Genomic DNA, 19,840 nt, shown 5'->3' with positions numbered 1-19,840 from the left:
ATTTAGCGAATATATGACGAATATTTGTCCATATATTCGCAAAATATCGCAAATTCGAATATGGCCTATGCCGCTCAACACTAATGTTCACATGTGCAAAAAAAAATTAAATTAGTGGGGAATGTGTTGTCTGGTTTTTGGTGCCGATGATGTGGTAATTCATGTGGCCTTTCAGGCAGGTTTTAAATGGGAGATGCTTCTTTAGATTAAACTATGCAGTTTATTGCGGTGTTCAACTCTACAGCAAATTTGAACAGGACTTTAGGGTATTTTTTTTATTACAGATTTTTAAATTTAGTGGGCTTTTTTCCCGGAATTCTTTTTAAGAAATTATGCACATAGTGGTGAGCACTGTTGCCTTGTTGCACTGGAGTCCTGGGTTCAAACTTAACCCCTTAAGGACTCAGGGTTTTTCCGTTTTTGCACTTTCGTTTTTTCCTCCTTACCTTTTAAAAATCATAACCCTTTCAATTCTCCACCTAAAAATCCATATTATGGCTTATTTTTTGCGTCGCCAATTCTACTTTGCAGTGACATTAGTCATTTTACCCAAAAATGCACGGCGAAACGGAAAAAAAATCATTGTGCGACAAAATCGAAAAAAAAACGCCATTTTGTAACTTTTGGGGGCTTCCGTTTCTACGCAGTGCATATTTCGGTAAAAATTACACCTTATCATTATTCTGTAGGTCCATACGGTTAAAATGATCCCCTACTTATATAGGTTTGATTTTGTCGCACTTCTGGAAAAAATCATAACTACATGCAGGAAAATGTATACGTTTAAAAATGTAATCTTCTGACTCCTATAACTTTTTTATTTTTCCACATACAGGGCGTTTTGAGGACTCTTTGCGCCGTGATCTGAAGTTTTTATTGGTATGATTTTTGTTTTGATCGGACTTTTTGATCACTTTTTATTCATTTTTTAATGGTATAAAAAGTGACCAAAATACGCTTTTTTGGACTTTGGAATTTTTTTGCGCGTACGCCATTGACCGTGCGGTTTAATTAATTATATATTTTTATAGTTCGGACATTTACGCACGCGGCGATACCACATATGTTTTTTTTTTTTTTTTTACACTGTTTTATTTTTTTTATGGGAAAAGGGGGGTGATTCAAACTTTTATTAGGGAAGGGGTTAAATGACCTTTATTAACACTTTTTTTTATAAGTGTTTTTATAACACTGCACATACTGATCTCCTATGCTGATCACTGGCGTGTATTAACACGCCTGTGATCAGCATTATCGGCGCTTGACTGCTCCTGCCTGGATCTCAGGCACGGAGCAGTCATTCGTCGATCGGACACCGAGGAGGCAGGTAAGGGCCCTCCCAGTGTCCGGTCAGCTGTTTGGGACGCCGTGATTTCACCGCGGCGGTCCCGAACAGCCCGACTGAGCAGCCGGGTCACTTTCAGTTTCACTTTAGAAGCGGCGGTCAACTTTGACCGCCGCTTCTAAAGGGTTAATACCGCACATCGCCGCGATCGGCGATGTGTGGTATTAGCCGCGGGTCCCGGCCGTCGATGAGCGCCGGGACCGACGCGATATGATGCAGGATCGCGGCGCGATCCCGATTCATATCGCGGGAGCCGGCGCAGGACGTAAATATACGTCCTGCGTCGTTAAAGGGGTACTCTGGTGGAAAACTTTTTTTTTTTTTTTAAATGAACTGGTGCCAGAAAGTTAAACAGATTTGTAAATTACTTCTATTTAGAAATCTTAATCCTTTCAGTATTTATTAGCAGCTGTATACTACAGAGGAAATTCTTTTCATTTTTAATTAATTTTTTTTGTCTTGACCACAGTGCTCTCTGCTGACACCTTTGTCCGTGTCAGGAACTGTCCAGAGCAGAATAGGTTTGCAATGGGGATTTTCTCCTGCTCTGGACAGTTCCTGATACGGGCATCAGGTGTCAGCAGAGAGCACTGTGGACAAGACAAAAAATAAATTCAAAAAGAAAAGAATTTCCTCTGTAACATACAGCTGTTAAAAAGTACTGGAAGGGTAAAGATTTTTTTTTATAGAAGTATTTTGCAAATCTGTTTAATTTTATGGCACCAGTTCATTTAAAAAAAAAATGTTTTCCACTGGAGTACCCCTTTACCCAAAAGCAACATCTATGTCAGTGTTTCCCAACCAGGGTGCCTCCAGATGTTGCAAAACTACAACTCACAGCATGCCCAGACAGCCGTTGGCTGTCTGGGCATGCTGGGAGTTGTAGTTTTGCAACACCAGGTTGCAAAACACTGATCTATGTAAACACTGATCTATGTAAACTTTGTATGTCCTCTAAATGCAAGTTTCTTATGGCTTTACTGGTTTCCTCCAACACTATAAAAACCTGGATATGTCTGTAACGTTGTGAATACATCCACATAGCAAAGCTTGAAAGACATATAAGGAGGTATGGTATAAAATAGACATAACCCAGAAACTATACTTTCACTTAAAAAAAGATCTTATTTTATTAGTTTATGTTCGGCTTTTTGGAAGACCAAGCAAGCTTTGAAGAATACATCATGATGAACATCATATACAGTTTTATGTCCTTCTCTGCTTTACTAGCATACAGTATATTACTTTAAAGTAATAAACTAAATAAATGTAATGTATAAATGTTGTTATCAATTACGTCCATACATTAACATGGCACATTGAAGTTTGGTGTTCCAAAATATACATAAAACATCTATACAGGGGTGGACTGACTATTCCAGATTACAGCATTACACAAGGGTTTGTGGCCAACTTCACCTTACAACATTCAAAAAAAATGACGGCCTATTGTCAGTAGAGACAATCAATAATGGATTGGTGGTGGTCCGACTTTCGGGCACCTCCACCAATTGTTTGTGTGATTGCCCCAGCCTCTTCAGTGTTTACCAGCACTCATACTTGCATCTCCTTGTTGGGGAAAGGTACTGCAACGTTGCTTTAGTACTTTGCACCGTAACAGCCCTTTCAAAAAGCTGATGGGGTACCAGGAGTCAGATCCCCACCAATCTGTTATGGATGACCTATCGTGAGGATAGGATGAAAAACCCCTTTGATTTTGAGGCAAAAAAAATCAAAGTGTTAAGTGCTTATCAGATCCAATTTATGGACCCAAACCAAGGGTGTCATTCAGGGCTCAAGTCGTGCAGGAACGTGTGGCAACTTTTTCCACAGCAAGATCTCTGTTCCCATTAGCAGGAGTCATGCCGGACTAGCCCTTGAGTGGAAATCTTGGGTGAGTTCCCACACTTTTTTTTCCCAGGACTTGACCCCTGGTGTCATTGCTATAGTCATTGGTATGGGTCCCCTAGGCACCTACATCACCCTCAGTCTACGCCTGCATCTGATACAATACAACGAGTAATGGGAGTACGTACTATTTTATGACCATCATAGACTCCTATAAATAGTCACAATCAAGCTTGGCATAGAATCCATATATAATTGGTTTTGTGAAGTAAAAGTTTTACAATCATTCAAGTCTATGGGACTTCCAGGATGGAATATCAGGCAGTCCATCGGATGATGTGAGCATTGGTGCTGGTCTCGGGCGATGGTATAGTGCTTTTAATTTTACCCGTATCCTGCTGCCGGCCAAAAAGATAGTACCGCTTTAAAGTTTACAGAAATTGCATTATGTCAAAAGCTTGATGTAGTCTCACTGTATCCCACTGATCAGTGAATATTGGTCTACGAGGACTTTTACGTTCCACTTCAGAATTTTGGCTCTTAGAGGATCATTTAGAATATTCTCAAATATTCTGTAGAGCCTTGCACCCATATAATGCGTCTGAAACCTCCTTTTATTCTTACAATTGCTTTTTGCTTTAAGTGATCATCATTTTTCGAACCAATAGGCTCTATGAGAGGTCCCATTGTATTTGAATTATTAGCACCAAGATACATTGTCCTCAGCGATTGGTGAACCTCCTTTACTTTACTTTTGGCCGAGGTTTAAATTTCAATGTGTTAAATGCTCCTTCTACAGCTTTTGGTAGGTAGATCGGATATCTCTCTATCCTCTTAATACTCGTGTTCCCCATGCTGCTTCTCCAAGACTGGCTGTATATGGAGGTTCTTAAAACTTCCTCTGCGCTTCTCCTTGGTGCCCGTAGAATCCAATTTGAATGTAAACTATGTTCTCTGCTACTTGTGGCCACTGTAGAGAAGGAGAACAAGGAGAACATAGAGGGAAGCAATGATTAAATTACTTGCTAAACTCTAATAAGTTAAATAATAAGTTAAAATATTATGAGAAAATTCTTTTTTATCTGACCCAAAAAGTCCAATAGCAATTCTTGCTTTAAAATGATAGTCATGAAAGTATTGTCACATTGGGGGGAATTTATCATCCCTTTTACATGGCTTTTCAAGTAAAGTGTGTCACAAATTATTGGGCAAGTGATCATTTGCGCAAAAATATTGCTACTTTTTTGCTTAAATTATTTTAGCAAAACTCCTTAGGATGAAATCAAATGTGCTTTCACTTTTGCAGTGTGAATAGGAAATAAGGATATTGCACGCTATAGTGCAAATATTTCCGATGGGTAACCATAAATACAGTAAAATGATGAATCTGCTCACCTTGAAGTTTTGCGCTATCAGGCACAACACTGTGCATAGCTTTTGAATATATATAGATGTCGGGAGGCCGCCGGCCGTCGATACCGTTGTCACAACAGTGCGGGATATGTGGGATATAGGTAGACAATCTGGACAGGGATGACCTGGCAGGGTTCCCCTTTTTCCATAAAAAATTCAACTTATGGCGAATCACCCGTGGACACAGTAATAGTGAGAGCAATGTGTCATTTATTAGGTAAGTATACAAGACAATTTAGTGGACAATGCATTTCAAAGGACTCTTCCTTCTTCAGGTCCATGTTCAACACGAACCTTAGGAAGAAGGAAGAGTCCTTTGAAACGCGTTGTCCACTAAACTGTTTTGTATACTTCACTGTTGCAGTGGTAGATGATTAATCAAATGAGACAATTTTAAATTGTTGCAAATTTTTGTGCAATCTCACTCCAGGATTGACCACACTTTGAAACTTGCTAAGATGTACACAATTTAGCCATTTAAGGAAAACTGTAGTGAAAAATTTTCCTTTAGCTCTGTGCCCAGGCTGGAAAAAGAAAAAAAATTTATTTTACCTTCCGACGCTCCCCCGTCATGCCCATATCGGTGTCCCGGTCCTCCGGTGCTGGTCTTCTTCCTGCTTCATGGGGACGGTAAGTCATACTGCACTCAGCGTATCGCCGGCCGCAGTGATGTCCCGCCTTGGCTGGTGATAGGCTGAGCACACTGTCATGTAAGGAGCCCAGGCAGCAGGGAGAAGGGAGCCCAGGCTCCTTACATGACAATGTACAGGACATCGCTGCCGCCGGCAATACGCTGAGCGCAGTATGACTCACTGTCCCCAGGAAGCAGGAGGGAGACATCACCGGAGAAGCGTGACACCAATATTGGCACAACAGGGGAATGTTGGAAGGGGAGTTAAAGTTTGTTTTTTTAGTTTTTGCAGCCCGGGCACAGAGCTAAAGGAAAATTTTTCGCTACGGTTTTCCTTTAATGAATGAAATTTTGCCATATAAAGTTAACATTGTAGTGAATGGAATTTCCGCTGTCCCATTCACACGGCAGACTTTCCACTGCAAAAATAATGAACGTATTAATTTGTTTTTGCCCCCGAAATCTTTCAGTTGAATGCAAGAAATCCCACATTAAATTCAGCACAAATGAATCAGCAAAACTGCCAAAAATCTGCTGCCAGCTTGGCAGAACAGAATTTGAGTGAAAGCACAGATATTCCCTCGTGTGAACATACCCTGACAAGGAGTATTTTCTGATTTCGGAATTGACGTCAATGGGGCTTGAATTCCAGGCAAAATTTTCAGCATGAAAATTCTGCTTGGAATCTGCTTCAAATTACTTGTCTGCCATGGTTTTTGAATGGAGAAGTAGCGGGAATTCAGTGAGGAAATTCTGTGGTGTGAACATAACCTAAGGCTTCATACTATGGAATCTCCATGCAAAATTCCATTTTGAAATTCCACTCAGAAATTCTGGTGGAGCAGTGATTCTGTCCAATTCCTGGCCATGTGATTCTGCTGCAAAGTGCACACAGGGAGAGATTTATCAAAACCTGTCCACAGGAAAAGTTGACCAGTTGCCCATAGCAACCAATCAGATCGCTTCTTTCATTTTTAACAAGGCCTCTGCAAAATGAAAGAACCGATCTGATTGATTGCTATGGGCAACTCAGCAACTTTTCCTCTGCACTGGTTTTGAGAAATCTCTCCTACTATGTCTGGAGGGAAAACATTGGCCCTCATTTACTAAGAGTGTTGTGTAGGTTTATTTGTGGGTTTTTATTCCCTACAATTTATTTTCCATGATATTTACTAAGGTTTTCCTACATTTTCCACTTTTCCCTACACTTTGCTTTTTTTACACATGCTCTGATCTGTGGGGGTTTCCTCAGCTCAAATCCAAAACCACATTTTATGTGGAAACCTTAGTAAATATGTTGGGTTTTTGTGAAAATGTCGGGCACACGCCCCTTTTCGGAGACCACGCCCCATTTCCCCTGGCAGCCACACCTCTTTTTGGGGGTTTTCTTAGCAAAATGGAGAGTTAGTCGTGGGTTTTTGCAATTCTGGCCCAAATTCTGGCGCAAAATCTGGCGCAGACAGAATTTCTGGGGCAATGTGACAAAATCTGGCACACAACTCGACAAAACATGTCGCGTTTGCAATAGTAAATGAGGGCCAATGTCTGCGTGGTCCTAGTGTACTCTTAATCTCCGGACGGATTTTGTCAAATCGGAAATTCCGGGATGTGAACCCGGCCTTACTGTTTCTCAGTGACCTGGTACCTGACCATAGCTGTAAACAGGCTGTAGCAATTTGTCCTTAGAAACTAGTCTCTTATATGTGGAATGTTCCTATACTTGGTAAAGGAGAAAGAAACCTATATAATGGATTTTCACACACAGCTTTTTGTGCCAGTTTTTAATTTAATTTTTTGAGACATAGCCAGAAGTTGATTAAAAAAAAAAAAAAAGCGGGAGATATAAAGGAAGCACTTATACGTTTCCCTCCTACTTGATCCCTCCTACTTGAATGAAATCTGCCACAAAGACTGCACACTGTTCTTGAAGCCCTGTCAAAATGTGACATTTCCCATTTCAGGCTGCATTGATAATAATCAATTTAATGAATTCATTAATTATTTTTTATCTTAGAAGACCACCTTCCTAAACCTAGAGGAGTGAGACCATTCCTATTAAGACGTAACTTAAAAGTATTTTACTATAAACTAATTAGTAATAATATTATTCAAACACAAACCATCAAAGTCGACATCGGCATGCTTGAAATCACTTGGCGCCGTCCTTATTCTCCTCTCTGTGTCCAGTTCTGCAATAACTGAATCAAAGTAAGCTATAGCATCTATGATATCCGAGTTTGGATTCTGCTTTTCGTTATCCTTTGAAACCTGTATAAACACAATGAACACGCAGTCAGAAATACTTCTAAATGAGTTTTCCAGGTAGAAACCGCGGCCCAGAAGACCAGAAGTTACTGTAACTGGTGAGATACCTTGAATCAGAGTCTCAAAATACAGAATGTGCATTTTATTTAGCCTATGTTTCAGCTGTAGACAGTAGTTTTTTTTCCCCCAAGGGATGTACAGGTGAGAATACAAATATCCACATTGAAAAAACATGTTTGAAAAAGGTCAATACATAAGACTGTGGGTAACCAGTACAGAGTCACGTGCTCCTCTGTACTTCTGCCCATCCTGTCGGGCAGATCCTGCTCGATGTCCGCCATGGGTCCCCACTCCTTAGAACTCTCTTTATTGCACTTACTAATGTTATGTTATAGAAGAGTTCATATATTGTGTTTTCTATGCACTGTTGCCTTAAGAAAAGTATTGTTGTTAAGGACCTTTGTTGTCAGGGGAGTATGCAAGGTGAACAGGTGACTTGTCTGGCCAAAGGGATCTCTCTAAACTGCCCCCCTTATATAGTGAGGTCAGGGTTCAGCTCTCGCTCTTGAGTCTTTGCTAAGACACAGTGAAGAGAAGTCTGAGGAGTCTGTGGAGTGATCCTGAAGGAGGCCTGAGGCCTAGTCCAGCCACTATGCTTCTACTGCAAGTTAACCCCTGCACTGTGGGTGAAAGTCAAAGCCTTACGGTAGGACCTAAACACATTGGGTATTTTTCTGAAGTCCAGTCCAAGTAGTCAGTCAAGTCAGTCTGTCAAGTACTAAATTCCAGCTTGGCTGCATCAGTCAATACAATTGTAACTACAAGTCCCAGCAAGCCGATAAGCTTCCCTAAGTTCACACTGCATCTCCTCAGTGCCAATCTGAGCTGTATGGACTTAAACACCTTGGGGCCAGCAGTGGACAAGTTTGTGCCATTTTCACCAGATGTTGATAACAACCAAAATGTTCCATACATACAAAGAAACCAAAACAAATAAGCAAAACAAATAATAGAGTTATGTGTAAAATGTGAAATGACACAGAGAAGAGTATTGAACACACTTATTGGCATTTATTCCATGTTTTATACAAAAGCCTTTGTTGGTAGAGACGGCTTCATGATGCCTCCTGGAGTTTTTATGTAGAAACGTGTCACATGAATTGCTCGGTGGGATTTTGACCAATTTGTCCACACTAACAGTCTCCTCAGTTCCGTGGGCCTCTTTTATGGATCATGATCTTCAGTTATTTCTATGGATTTTCAATGGGATTAGGTCATGTGATTGGCTGGGACATTCTAGCAGCTTTATTTTCTTTCTTTGAAACAATTTGTTAGCTTCCTTGGCCGTGTGTTTGGGATCATTGTCTTGCTGAAATGTCCACCTTCATTCCATCTTCATCATCCTGGAAGATGGCAGCAGATTTTTGTCAAAAATGTCTTGGTAAATTTGCCCATTCATTCTTCCTTCAATTATGTGAAGTTTGCCAGTACCATTTCTTCAAAAGTCGCCCCCCCCCCCCGCCATCATGATGTCTCCACCTTCATACTTCCCTGTTGGTATGGTGTTTGTAGGGTGATGTGCAGGGCCATTTCTCCTCCAAACATGGTGGGTATTATGGCATCCAAACAGCTCTATTTTACTGTCATCTGTCCACACTATATTCTCCCAGAATTTCACTTGCTTTTCCAAATGCAGCAAACTTTAAACCAACTTCTTCATTGGAGTCCTATGAGGTGAGCGTTCATACAGGCCATGGCGGCAGAGTGCATTACTTTAAAGAGGAATTCCAAAAATAAAAATAAAACAGGCCTTTTTTTTATCGAAAGACCTCTCCCTGTCTCCAGTTTGGGTGTGGTTCTGCAGCTCAGTTCTATTGAAGTGAATGGAGCCAAGTTCTACTACCACACCCAAGGTGGAGACAAGGAGGGTGCTGTCTTTGTAAGAAGAAAAGGCCTGTTTTTTTTTATTTATTCCTGGAATACCCCTTTAATGTTTCTTTGAGACAACAGAGCCTGCTTATTCCAGGTCTATTTGAAGCTCTTCAAGTGTCAAGTGTCTTTGGCTCGTGGACAACTCTTCTGGTTATTCTTTTCACTCCTCTGTCAGAAATCTCGCGAGGAGCACCTGGTCAAAGAAAAGTGACGGTGAAATGATTTTCTTTCCACCAATGTATTATGGGTCCAACAGTGATCACTGGAACATTCAGAACCTACGAAAAACACCTGTAACCAACGCCATTGTTATGTTTTACAACACTTAGGTTGTGAAGTTCTTGAGACGGCTCTTTGCTTTTACCCATCACGAGATGTGTCTTGTATAACACCTTGGCAATGATACCGTTTTGTATTCACCAGTTGGAACTGAATCAGCTGATAATAATTTGCACTGACAAGGAGCTGGATTGTTTTATTTATTTATTTTTTTACTGATTATAGCTGCTGTCTTGCCTTTCCATGTCTTCTTGCACCTTCCTATCTCCATATATTCAATACTGTTTTGTATTTATGGATTACTTGGATTGTTACCAACATCTTGTGAAATGTTCATGTCAATAGCACCTTTGGAGATATATTTTGTGAGAAAAATGGTGAGGTGTTCAATACTTATTTCACCTGATATATACAGTGCCCCCCCCCCCCCCCGACCTACGATGGCCCCGACATACGATCATTTCAACAATGCATTTATACAATGCTTTTGTAGGTCGGGGCCATCGCATAAATGGCTATCCGGCAGCAAAGACTGCTTCAGCTTTCGCCGGATAGCCGTTAAAGGGGCCGCGTGAGCTCCGGTGATGATCACTTACCTGTCCTCGGGGCTCCGGCGCGTCCTCTTCGGGATCTCCTGCATCGTCGGCGCTCTCCATCGTCGTCATCAAGTCGCTGTGCGCGCCGTCCCATCATCCAATAGGAGTGGCGTGCATAGCGACGTGATGGCGGCGACGGAGAGCGAGGATGCCGGAGAAGCAGAGGCCTTGCTGGAGCGTCGGGGACACCACGGGGATGCGGCGACAGCGATGGAAGACGACATCCAGGGTAGCGGTGGCGGTCCGGAGCGGCGGGGACACGTGAGTACAACCTTTAATACCAGTGGCCTTCAACCTGCGGACCTGCGGACCTCCAGATGTTGCAAAACTACAACTCCCAGCATGCCCGGACAGCCGTTGGCTGTCCGGGCATGCTGGGTGTTGTAGTTTTGCAACATTTGGAGGTCCACAGGTTGTAGACCACTGTCCTATACTTTCCATTGCACGGATCCCTCAACAAACGATGGTTTCAACAAACAATGGTCCATTTGGAACTGATTAACATTGTATGTTGAGGGATCACTGTATATTAATTCATCCAGCTAACCAGCTAAACCATTTTATTTTTCTGTCTATAGAGCTGTGTTATTCCAACCTATTTAGTAGTTTAGATTTATGTTATTTGAAAAATGGAAAATGAGCTAATTCAGATTTCAAATATTTTTGAAAACTTTTTTCTTTTTCAGTTATCACCATTTGGTTACTTTTACAGTCCATTGCAGTTCTAATGTCTCCTATTAAACCCTGCCTATGGCTGTAGAATAATGACAGCCATTGAAGCCTTCTAAAGGCCCCCATACTCTGATGGATGACAACTGGGTAATGGCCTTTTAGGGATACAATTTAAACAAATACCATAAATTACCATGATACAATTACCATGAAAGACAGGATGCTTCAAGACACAGACATAGAAAAACAAACTACAGATGCTTCTCCCTCCTCCCCTTATTAACTAATACAATTATATACATTTTCTGTAACTGAGGAGGTTTCTGAACATTTACAGGGTCTGTAGATAGTGACCTATATGACAAGGTTTCATGTCGTTACACGTTCTACTGGTTTATGAAAACGATGATGGTTAAACTGTAATAGCCTTGTCTAACGTAGATTCACCATTCCGAAGTCTAGGAACAATAAGTGACCATTGTAAGAGATTTTAATGGAATCCTAGTATAGCGATAATATTGTTCACCCATTTATTCTAGAAAAACAAATAACTAAGAAAGTCTAAAAAGAATTAACAGCTCGACAGAATTTGGCTTCTCAGGAATTCCGTTTCCCCTTACCTTTACATTGCCCGTCTCTTGTGGCGAAGACTTTTTTCCAGCTTTGGATGATTTGGTTGATATTGGGGAATATTCAGATGTTCCTGTCATACACCTCAAATTATGAATACTGGCCAGATATTTTTTTCTGAGCGCCAACAGATCCTGAAGATATTGGAGGAAATCCTGTGTCTTGGCAAACATCCACGCAGAGTCCTCATCTTTGTAGTTGCCGCATCCAGATGCCTCAATATTTGTGGTGCTTTTATACTTTTTTAAAGACTCCCTTAAAGTGTGGTTCCCTCCTCCAACTACATACATAGAGGTGCTGCGGACCAGGCGAACTGGACACAGCGTGCCATCGTAAGCGGTGCCACCTTCTGTAAGGTCACGACTGCAGGAGTTCGGGTGAAGAGCCGAATGAATTTTCCTCAGCATGATTTTCTCGGTTGCACAAGTATGTGGAACAATTTCAATATACATGTGAATCTTTTGTCTTCTAGGTGACCCAGTTTGGAGGAAGACCAAAGGGCCTTGTAGATACAAACTTCGTAAACTGTTTTTTTTTTTTTATCCCGTTTTTGTTCCCGTAGAATTTTCCTTAAAACCTTGTAAATGTTTCAATGTAACAGTGTTTTACAACAAGGTTTCTTCATTCCTCAACCCAGGTGCACGGTCTTCCAATCCAGACACAAAGCCTCATCACTGATACAGTCTTTACCAGGGATCTCATGTGTTTTCTCCATGGTAACAGAAAAGCACATGGGTATCTGGTGTCTGTTTATTGTGAGAAAGGTGGAAGAGTCAGATAACCAGATGCAATGCATACTGTATGAAGGGGTCTGGACAGGAAAGGGCCTGCAACCGTTCATTTGTTATGCACAAATATTGAGATCACTTGTAAGAAATGTATCGAAACAGTCTTCAAGTTACAATTGTGTAGAGGAAAGTTATTTACCGTATTTTTCGCCGTATAAGACGCACTTTTTCTTCCCCAAAACTGGGGGGGAAAAGTTGGTGCGTCTTATATGGCGAATACAAACCTATCGCGGCGGTCCCTGCGGCCATCCATGGCCGGGACCCACGGCTTATACAGGACATCACTGATCGCGGTGATGCCCTGTATTAACCCCTCAGACGCGGCGATCAAAGCTGACCGCCGTGTCTGAAGCTAAAGTGACACTAACCCGGCTGCACCGGGAGGGACCTTACCTGCCTCCTCGGTGTCTGCTCTGTGCCGGGATCCCCTGCATGACCGGCGCTCTCCTTCGACGTCATCATGTCGTCGCGCACGCCGTCCCGTCATCCAATAGGAGCGGCGTGCGTAGCGACGGATGATGGCGACGGACAGCGTGGATCCCAGGGAAGAAGACGTCCGGAGCGTCGGGGACACCCCGGGGACGCGGCGACAGCGATGGAGCGACATCCAGGGCAGCGGTGACGGGTCCGGAGCGGCAGGGACACGTGAGTATTACCTCCTATCCAGTGGTCGTCAACCTGCGGACCTCCAGATGTTGCAAAACTATAACTCCCAGCATGCTCGGACAGCCAACGGCTGTCCGGGCATGCTGGGAGTTGTAGTTTTGCAACATCTGGAGGTCTGCAGGTTGAAGATCACTGTTGGGTTCAGAATCTTTTTTTTTCCAGATTTTGCACCTTTAAAATTGGGTGCGTCTTATATGCCGGTGCGTCCTATAGGGCAAAAAATAGGGTACATTTGATGTTTAGTTCACTAAAAGCACAAGACTAATTTGTTATATATTTATAGCCTGAGGCGTCTAGAAACTGAAGATTCAAATCAATGTTTATGTCATGTTCACCTCTCTATGTATTTTACTGGATGCCTATGCCTGGTCTACGACACCAATCCAAACTGTAAAAAAAAAAGTATTCTAATGTATTTCAGCCTGGGGTAGGTCCTCTGTCTTTTAGTAAATGTCAATCCTCTGGGGCTCTATGGATATGTTCTGAGTATGCACCAGTATGTCTCTCAGCACATATTGTAGGGTAAAACATAAAGTGTTCAAACATATTGTATATAATAGACATATACACTGTGCATTTTTGAAGGGAAGCCAATTAGGTAGACATACATTGTAAATGCAGCTTAAAGGGGTACTCCAGTGGACAATTTTTTTTTTAAATCATCTGGTGCCAGAAAGTAAAGCAGATTTGTAAATTACTTCTATTTAAAAAAAATTAATAGTTCCAGTACTTATCAGCTGCTGTATACTACAGAGGAAGTTATTTTATTTTTGAATTTCTTTCTAGTCTGACCACAGTGCTCTCTGATGACACCTCTGTCCATGTCAGGAACTGTCCAGAGTAGGAGCAAATCCCCATAGCAAACCTATCCTGCTCTGGACAGTTCCTGACATGGACAGAGGTGTCAGTAGAGAGCACTGTGGTCAGACAGAAAATAAATTCAAAAAGAAAAGATCTTCCTCTGCAGCATACAGCAGCTGTTAAGTACTGGAAGGATTAAGATTTTTATATAACTGGAAGGATTAAGATTTTTATATATAAGTAATTTCCAAATCTGTTTAACTTTCTGGCATCAGTTGATAAAAAAAATAGTTTTCCACCAGAGTACCCCTTTAAATCCTATGGTTAATCTCTATGTACATTGTAACATATAGTGAATAACTGCAGGCAGGCTTTCAATCAGGCCTATGTGTGGAGAGAACCATTTTTCAATGCATTCTTATTATTTCTTATTCTTAAGATGGTCGGCTCCAGGATTCAGACCTGGTTGGCTAAATAGCCAATGCTAATATTCATGGCGTTCTAGGTTTACTAAAGGATTACTAGAAGTCTATGGAGAGAGGAAGGTGAGGAGTTTCTGAAGACAGTGGCTTACACTGCTCAGTACCGCTTTGTAATGTCATCCATGCTGCTGCTTAGGGTGTGCTATACATACAGATGGGAGCAGGACAAAGAATCATCTTCTGTTAGCGTGCCATGTATGGAAGCCATCATAGAGGCTAGGCTCCACTCACTAGCTCAGGGACATAAAGCCTGCAGAGTAGAAAACTGAGGGAAATAAATGTAAAAAGTCACATACAAGTTATATAGTGGCCAGAAATAGTTTTACTCCTCAGTTACACACACACACACACACACATGATTGCATATCCTGAATAGTTACCTGAAAGTATGGGTACACTTATAAGGCTGAAATCATTCATGCAGTTTTAATGTAGTTTTTAATGTAGTTTTGAATGTTTTTTTTTTTTTTTTGCCATTCCAGGAATGAATTTAACTATATACATATATACACAGATAGATATATAGATAGATAGAAATTACAGCTTCTTTACAAATACTATCCCTGAAATTCGCATGGATATCCACTAGATGGTGATAAAATCTATATAATATACGCTCAACTTAAACAAGTTCTCACAATCCAAGCAAAATGATGAGAGATGAAATATCACCTTTGAAATATCACTTTGTTGTCGATTCACAGAAATTGGTCCCAGGTTTCAATTCATGTGGAAAAATTGGCAGTCGAAGAGCAAATTATAGGCTGATTTTGAAGTGCATTTCAATTCTGGTCACAGCGGAGCCTGTTTTAGATAGTTTTATAGCTATCTTGTTTTATGAAAAAGCAGTTAGATAAAAATTCAGTTCTAGGGCATCTTAAAGGACCACAAATCCTTTATAAATATGCAAGTACCTATCAACCAGTCTCATTCCATCAGTGTTTCCCAACCAGAGTGTCTCCAGCTGTTGCTAAACTACAACTCCCAGCCGGCGCTACTCTGGCGGCATTTGCAGCTGCACCAGCGCCGCAAGGGAGCACTGTTTCATTTCCCCCTCCCTCTCACCTCACGGCTGATTATTTTGATGTGGCTGAGCAGCGCCAGGGTCACGTGCCCGCAACCCTTGCTTTCTGGCAGTCGGACTCAGTGGACAGAAAGAGAGGAAGAGGAGCGGGAGCGCACATTGCGGACGGCGAAGAGACAGAGTGTAAGCAGTGAGAAGAAGTTAGAACCTGAAGAGCAAGACACAGCAAGGGCAGTAAGTAAAGTAAGGAGAACTGAGCAAGGAAAGGGGAGTAGAGTGAGAAGAGCCAAGAGCAGTTACTACAGTTAGGAGCAGTTATGAAGAGCAAGTAAGGGGGGGGGGGCTGAGCAAATAAGGGGGGTCTAACAAAATAACTTAAGGGGGGCTGAGCTAACAAGGGGGAATGAGCAAGTAAGTTAAGGGGGAGCTGAGCAAGTAAAGGGAGATGAACAAATAAGCGAGGAAGGCTGAGCAAGTTCACTTTTCTATAGCGGCGCCGTGGCCTTTAAAACAGTAAGCCTGCGACAGGGACTGACAGGGGACGTCGCGTAAGTGAAGTTCCTCCGCAGACCCACGCAGGAGGACGTCAGCGACATCACACGTCAGTCCTGGCCGCCGCAGGAAAGAAGAAACCATGGATGTCCAGGTGAGTGTGTCTGTAAGTGTATCTGTCTGTAGTGTGTGTCTGTAAGTGTATGTCTGTAGTGTGTGTCTGTATGTGTGTGTCTGTAGTGTGTGTCTGTAAGTGTATGTCTGTAGTGTATGTCTTTAAGTGTATGTCTGTAGTGTATGTCTGTAGTGTGTGTCTGTAAGTGTATGTCTGTAGTGTGTGTCTGTAGTGTGTCTGTAAGTGTATGTCTGTAGTGTGTGTCTGTAAGTGTATGTCTGTAGTGTGTGTCTGTATGTGTGTGTCTGTAGTGTGTGTCTGTAAGTGTATGTCTGTAGTGTGTGTCTGTATGTGTGTGTCTGTAGTGTGTGTCTGTAAGTGTATGTCTGTAGTGTATGTCTTTAAGTGTATGTCTGTGTGTCTGTAAGTGTATGTCTGTAGTGTATGTCTGTAAGTGTATGTCTGTAGTGTATGTCTTTAAGTGTATGTCTGTGTGTCTGTAAGTGTATGTCTGTAGTGTATGTCTGTAGTGTGTGTCTGTAAGTGATCTGATCCTTCGCTTTGTGACCCAAGCTTACTTCTCTGCCGCCTGCCTATTGACCTCCTGCTACATCCTGACTATGCAACCGTACCGCCTGCCCTGACCTTCTGCTATCCTGACTACCAGCTGTCTTATCCCTCCTGTGCCTCGCATCTCCTCAGCCACCTGTGTGGTCGTGCCAGGGGTAGTGACCTGGGTGCCGCCTTCTGCAGCAAGTCCATCCCGCTTTGTGGCGGGCTCTGGTGAAAACCAACAACACCTTAGACTCCGCTCCCTGGTACGGTCCGAGTCATCTGCCACACAGGTCCAGCGGATGCACATCCACCGGAATTCCTGTCTTCTGAAACGTGAGTGCTGCAGAACTAAGCTGCAGAACCACACCCGAACAGGAGACAAACAGGAAGAGGTCTTTTTAAGAAAAGAAAGGCCTGTTTTGTGATTCCTGGAATACCCCTTTAAGAAATGTTTTAAATGAGAGGTAATCTGGACTCACTGGGACTTGTTGTTCTCTTCGTCTTCCGCAGCACGAATCTGTGGTCAACACGCCACTCCATGTAGCTCCATGGGAGATGTGGAAATACATGAACGCTGTGTCTTCGGCTCTCCGGTAGACCACGGCCGCTCCGAAAGCAAGGAGAGCCAGAGTTCTGATCAAAAATGTTCAGAACACTGGGGCCCCGGGCAGGAGAAGCTGTCCAGTAATATGTCTATAATCTGAGGTTCGATTATTTTTATTTTCCATGACACTGATATGCAGAATTCTAGGGTTTGCATGCAGCAAGCTGCAAATTAAATAAGAAGTCTACCAGCATTCACTGTACAGAAATAAAGATGCAATATGGATGAAATTCTGATGCCATTTCATTCATATTATGTCCATATTTTGGATTCATATTTACGGATATATTTCAATACGCTTGTGTGAAACAGGGTCTGTTTACATAAGTTATTGAGGTTCTGAGATAGCAAAGCATCTACACATTATCACACTATCGCCACTATGTTCTACTGTTGGTATGGTGTTTTCCTCTCTTCTCCAAACTCTTTCCATGACCCTAAGGCCATTTTCCCACCTCCAGTTGCTGTAGATATAGGGGTGTCCTGCACCTGGCACAGGGTTGGCTCCCACACTCCAAGGGCCTCCTGATTTACTTGATAAGTTACATCATTATGTTGTCAGTTAAAAAAATGCTAAATGGAATGTACTGTATGGGAGATCTGGCCCATTTCACACACTGATACAGAGTTGTCATTCCAGAGCTGAACTCATTCTTGCTGTGTAATCTCAGAGAATACAGAACCTTTGGGAAGCAGAGCATGAAGTATACAAACATATGAGGTCATCCTTAATCCTTCATGTTACTAGGAGTCAATGTATAAACCGCCATTGCGATATAAATAACAAGCCGTCTTAGCAGTCACCACAGGCAGTCCTTATAGATCGCGCTGTAAAGACATAGTTCATCCACAATAATGGTCTACAAGTACAATGGATCCGGCAGCAAACATCCCGCTGTACAACATTGAGAGATGTCTACAAAAAGAAACTCCATTTACACAAGTATTTAGATGCAAAACTTCCCACAATTTCCTGGAAGGTATTTTAGTCAAAGCTGAATGAATCCTAAGTAGCCTTATACAAATCCTATGGGTCACTAATCTAAAGATCTTAGATCTTAGAAAAGATCTTCAGTCTCTCTGATGCTCTTTACCTGATGATCTTGTGCTTATTTCTGATTTATGATCAATCTGTCCTTGCTGTAATGGGAGTCCACTCTCTATGCATTGACTTCTGGACCAGCTTGTAAACCTGGTACCTTTGAGGCTGGCGGGGGAATGATCTCTGTTGTTATAACAAACTTTGCATTATTCAATAGTACACATAAATATAATAACATTTGTAATATATTTATCAAAGAAAAATGTCTCTATCACCAAGAATCAGGTACCTTTCCTGTTCACCCCCTACTTTCAATCTCAACAATCACGAAAAACTGCTCAAGTCTACAAGATGACTTGGCTCACTGAAATACCAGGTTACAGTTCACAAATCAATGGCAAAGGGAGATGAAAGGAGGAGAAGTGACTGAAGAGAGAAGGACAAGCTCATAGGTGTTTTATCTTAACCCAGTGCAGAACTAATAGCTTACCTGCTGAGTACTGCTTTATAATGTCTTTCATACTGCTGCTGCTTCTGAGCGTGTGCTATAGAGATGTAGGAGAGCAGGATCCTCTTCTGTATGTATGCAGTTTATGGAAGACATCATAGCAGCTAGTCTCTACCCACTAGTATTGGGATAGCTGAAAATTTTAAATATAGCCTGACATTTTGTGAAAGTGGAAACTAAGAAAAGTGTTAAGTGTACAGTAGACAAAAAGTGAATGCTGTTGTAGCAAAGAAAATACAGAATGAGCTACAAAAATAACAACATTCATGACCACGGTTTTAGTATAATACTGCTCCTGCCAGAAGTGACATTATATAATACTGCTCCTGCCAGAAGTGACATTATATAATACTGCTCCATTAAAGAGATTATATCTTGATAGAAATTAGTAACATATCACATAAAGAGTGTTTTATAACCAGTGTGCCTCCAGCTGCTGCAAAATTACAAGTCCCAGCATGCTCTGAAAGCTACTACTACTTCTACCACCTAAAGGGGGCTGCTGCTTATACTAACTAAAGGGGGATGCTATTATTAACTAAAGTGGCCTTCTACTACTATTACCTAAAGGGAACTGCTGCTACTTCTACTACTACAACCTAAATGGGGCTGCTGCTTTTACTATCTAAAGGGGGCTGCTACTAATGCCTAAAAGGGATGCTGCTGCAGCTGCTACTACTACCTTAAGGGGAGGCTGCTGCTACCACTACCTAAAGGGGAGGCTGCTGCTACTACTACCTAAAGGGGAGGCTGCTACTACAACTACTACTGCCTATAGAAGTGTAAGCTGATGCTTTTGTGCCCCAATGTAAAAACTGAACAGGATACCTACCATGTGCCTTTGGGCCTGAGCCTCATTGCTATCTCTGCAAACCTTATAGCTACTTTTATCATTGCAAGCACAAATTTCTACACGAAACCTTAAAAAGCTTCTATATATTCCCTAGCGGTGAGGGACACCATTGTGACCTGGAAGGCGGTTCGTAAGGCATTTAATTTGCCTTTTCTGCTGTCTGGGCGCCTGGACCTGTGGGGACATCCTGAGTTTCCGCAGGGGGTGGAAAGTAGTTTATTCTCGGCTTGGCGACAGAAAGGGCTCAGAGTAGCTAGGCAGCTCATGCATGTGGAGGAAAAGCGATGGTTACGCCCCCA

General features: G+C 42.1%; 1 protein-coding gene across 1 annotated transcript; it reads right to left on the bottom strand.

The window, feature by feature from the left end:
* Positions 1–2,488: 2,488 nt before the first annotated feature.
* C2H13orf42 (chromosome 2 C13orf42 homolog) lies at positions 2,489–12,018 on the bottom strand. Its single transcript, XM_056562044.1, has 3 exons — positions 11,602–12,018; positions 7,358–7,505; positions 2,489–4,163 (listed from the first exon to the last, which is right to left on the bottom strand). The coding sequence occupies exons 1-3, from the start codon at positions 12,016–12,018 to the stop codon at positions 3,937–3,939; spliced, it is 792 nt and encodes a 263-aa protein (XP_056418019.1). The 3' UTR covers positions 2,489–3,936.
* Positions 12,019–19,840: the final 7,822 nt, after the last annotated feature.

The sequence above is a fragment of the Hyla sarda genome, chromosome 2, assembly GCF_029499605.1.
Source record: "Hyla sarda isolate aHylSar1 chromosome 2, aHylSar1.hap1, whole genome shotgun sequence".
Taxonomy (NCBI): Eukaryota; Metazoa; Chordata; class Amphibia; order Anura; family Hylidae; genus Hyla; species Hyla sarda.
The sequence above is the reverse complement of the archived record's forward strand: the minus strand, read 5'-3'. Positions and strand labels throughout refer to the sequence as shown.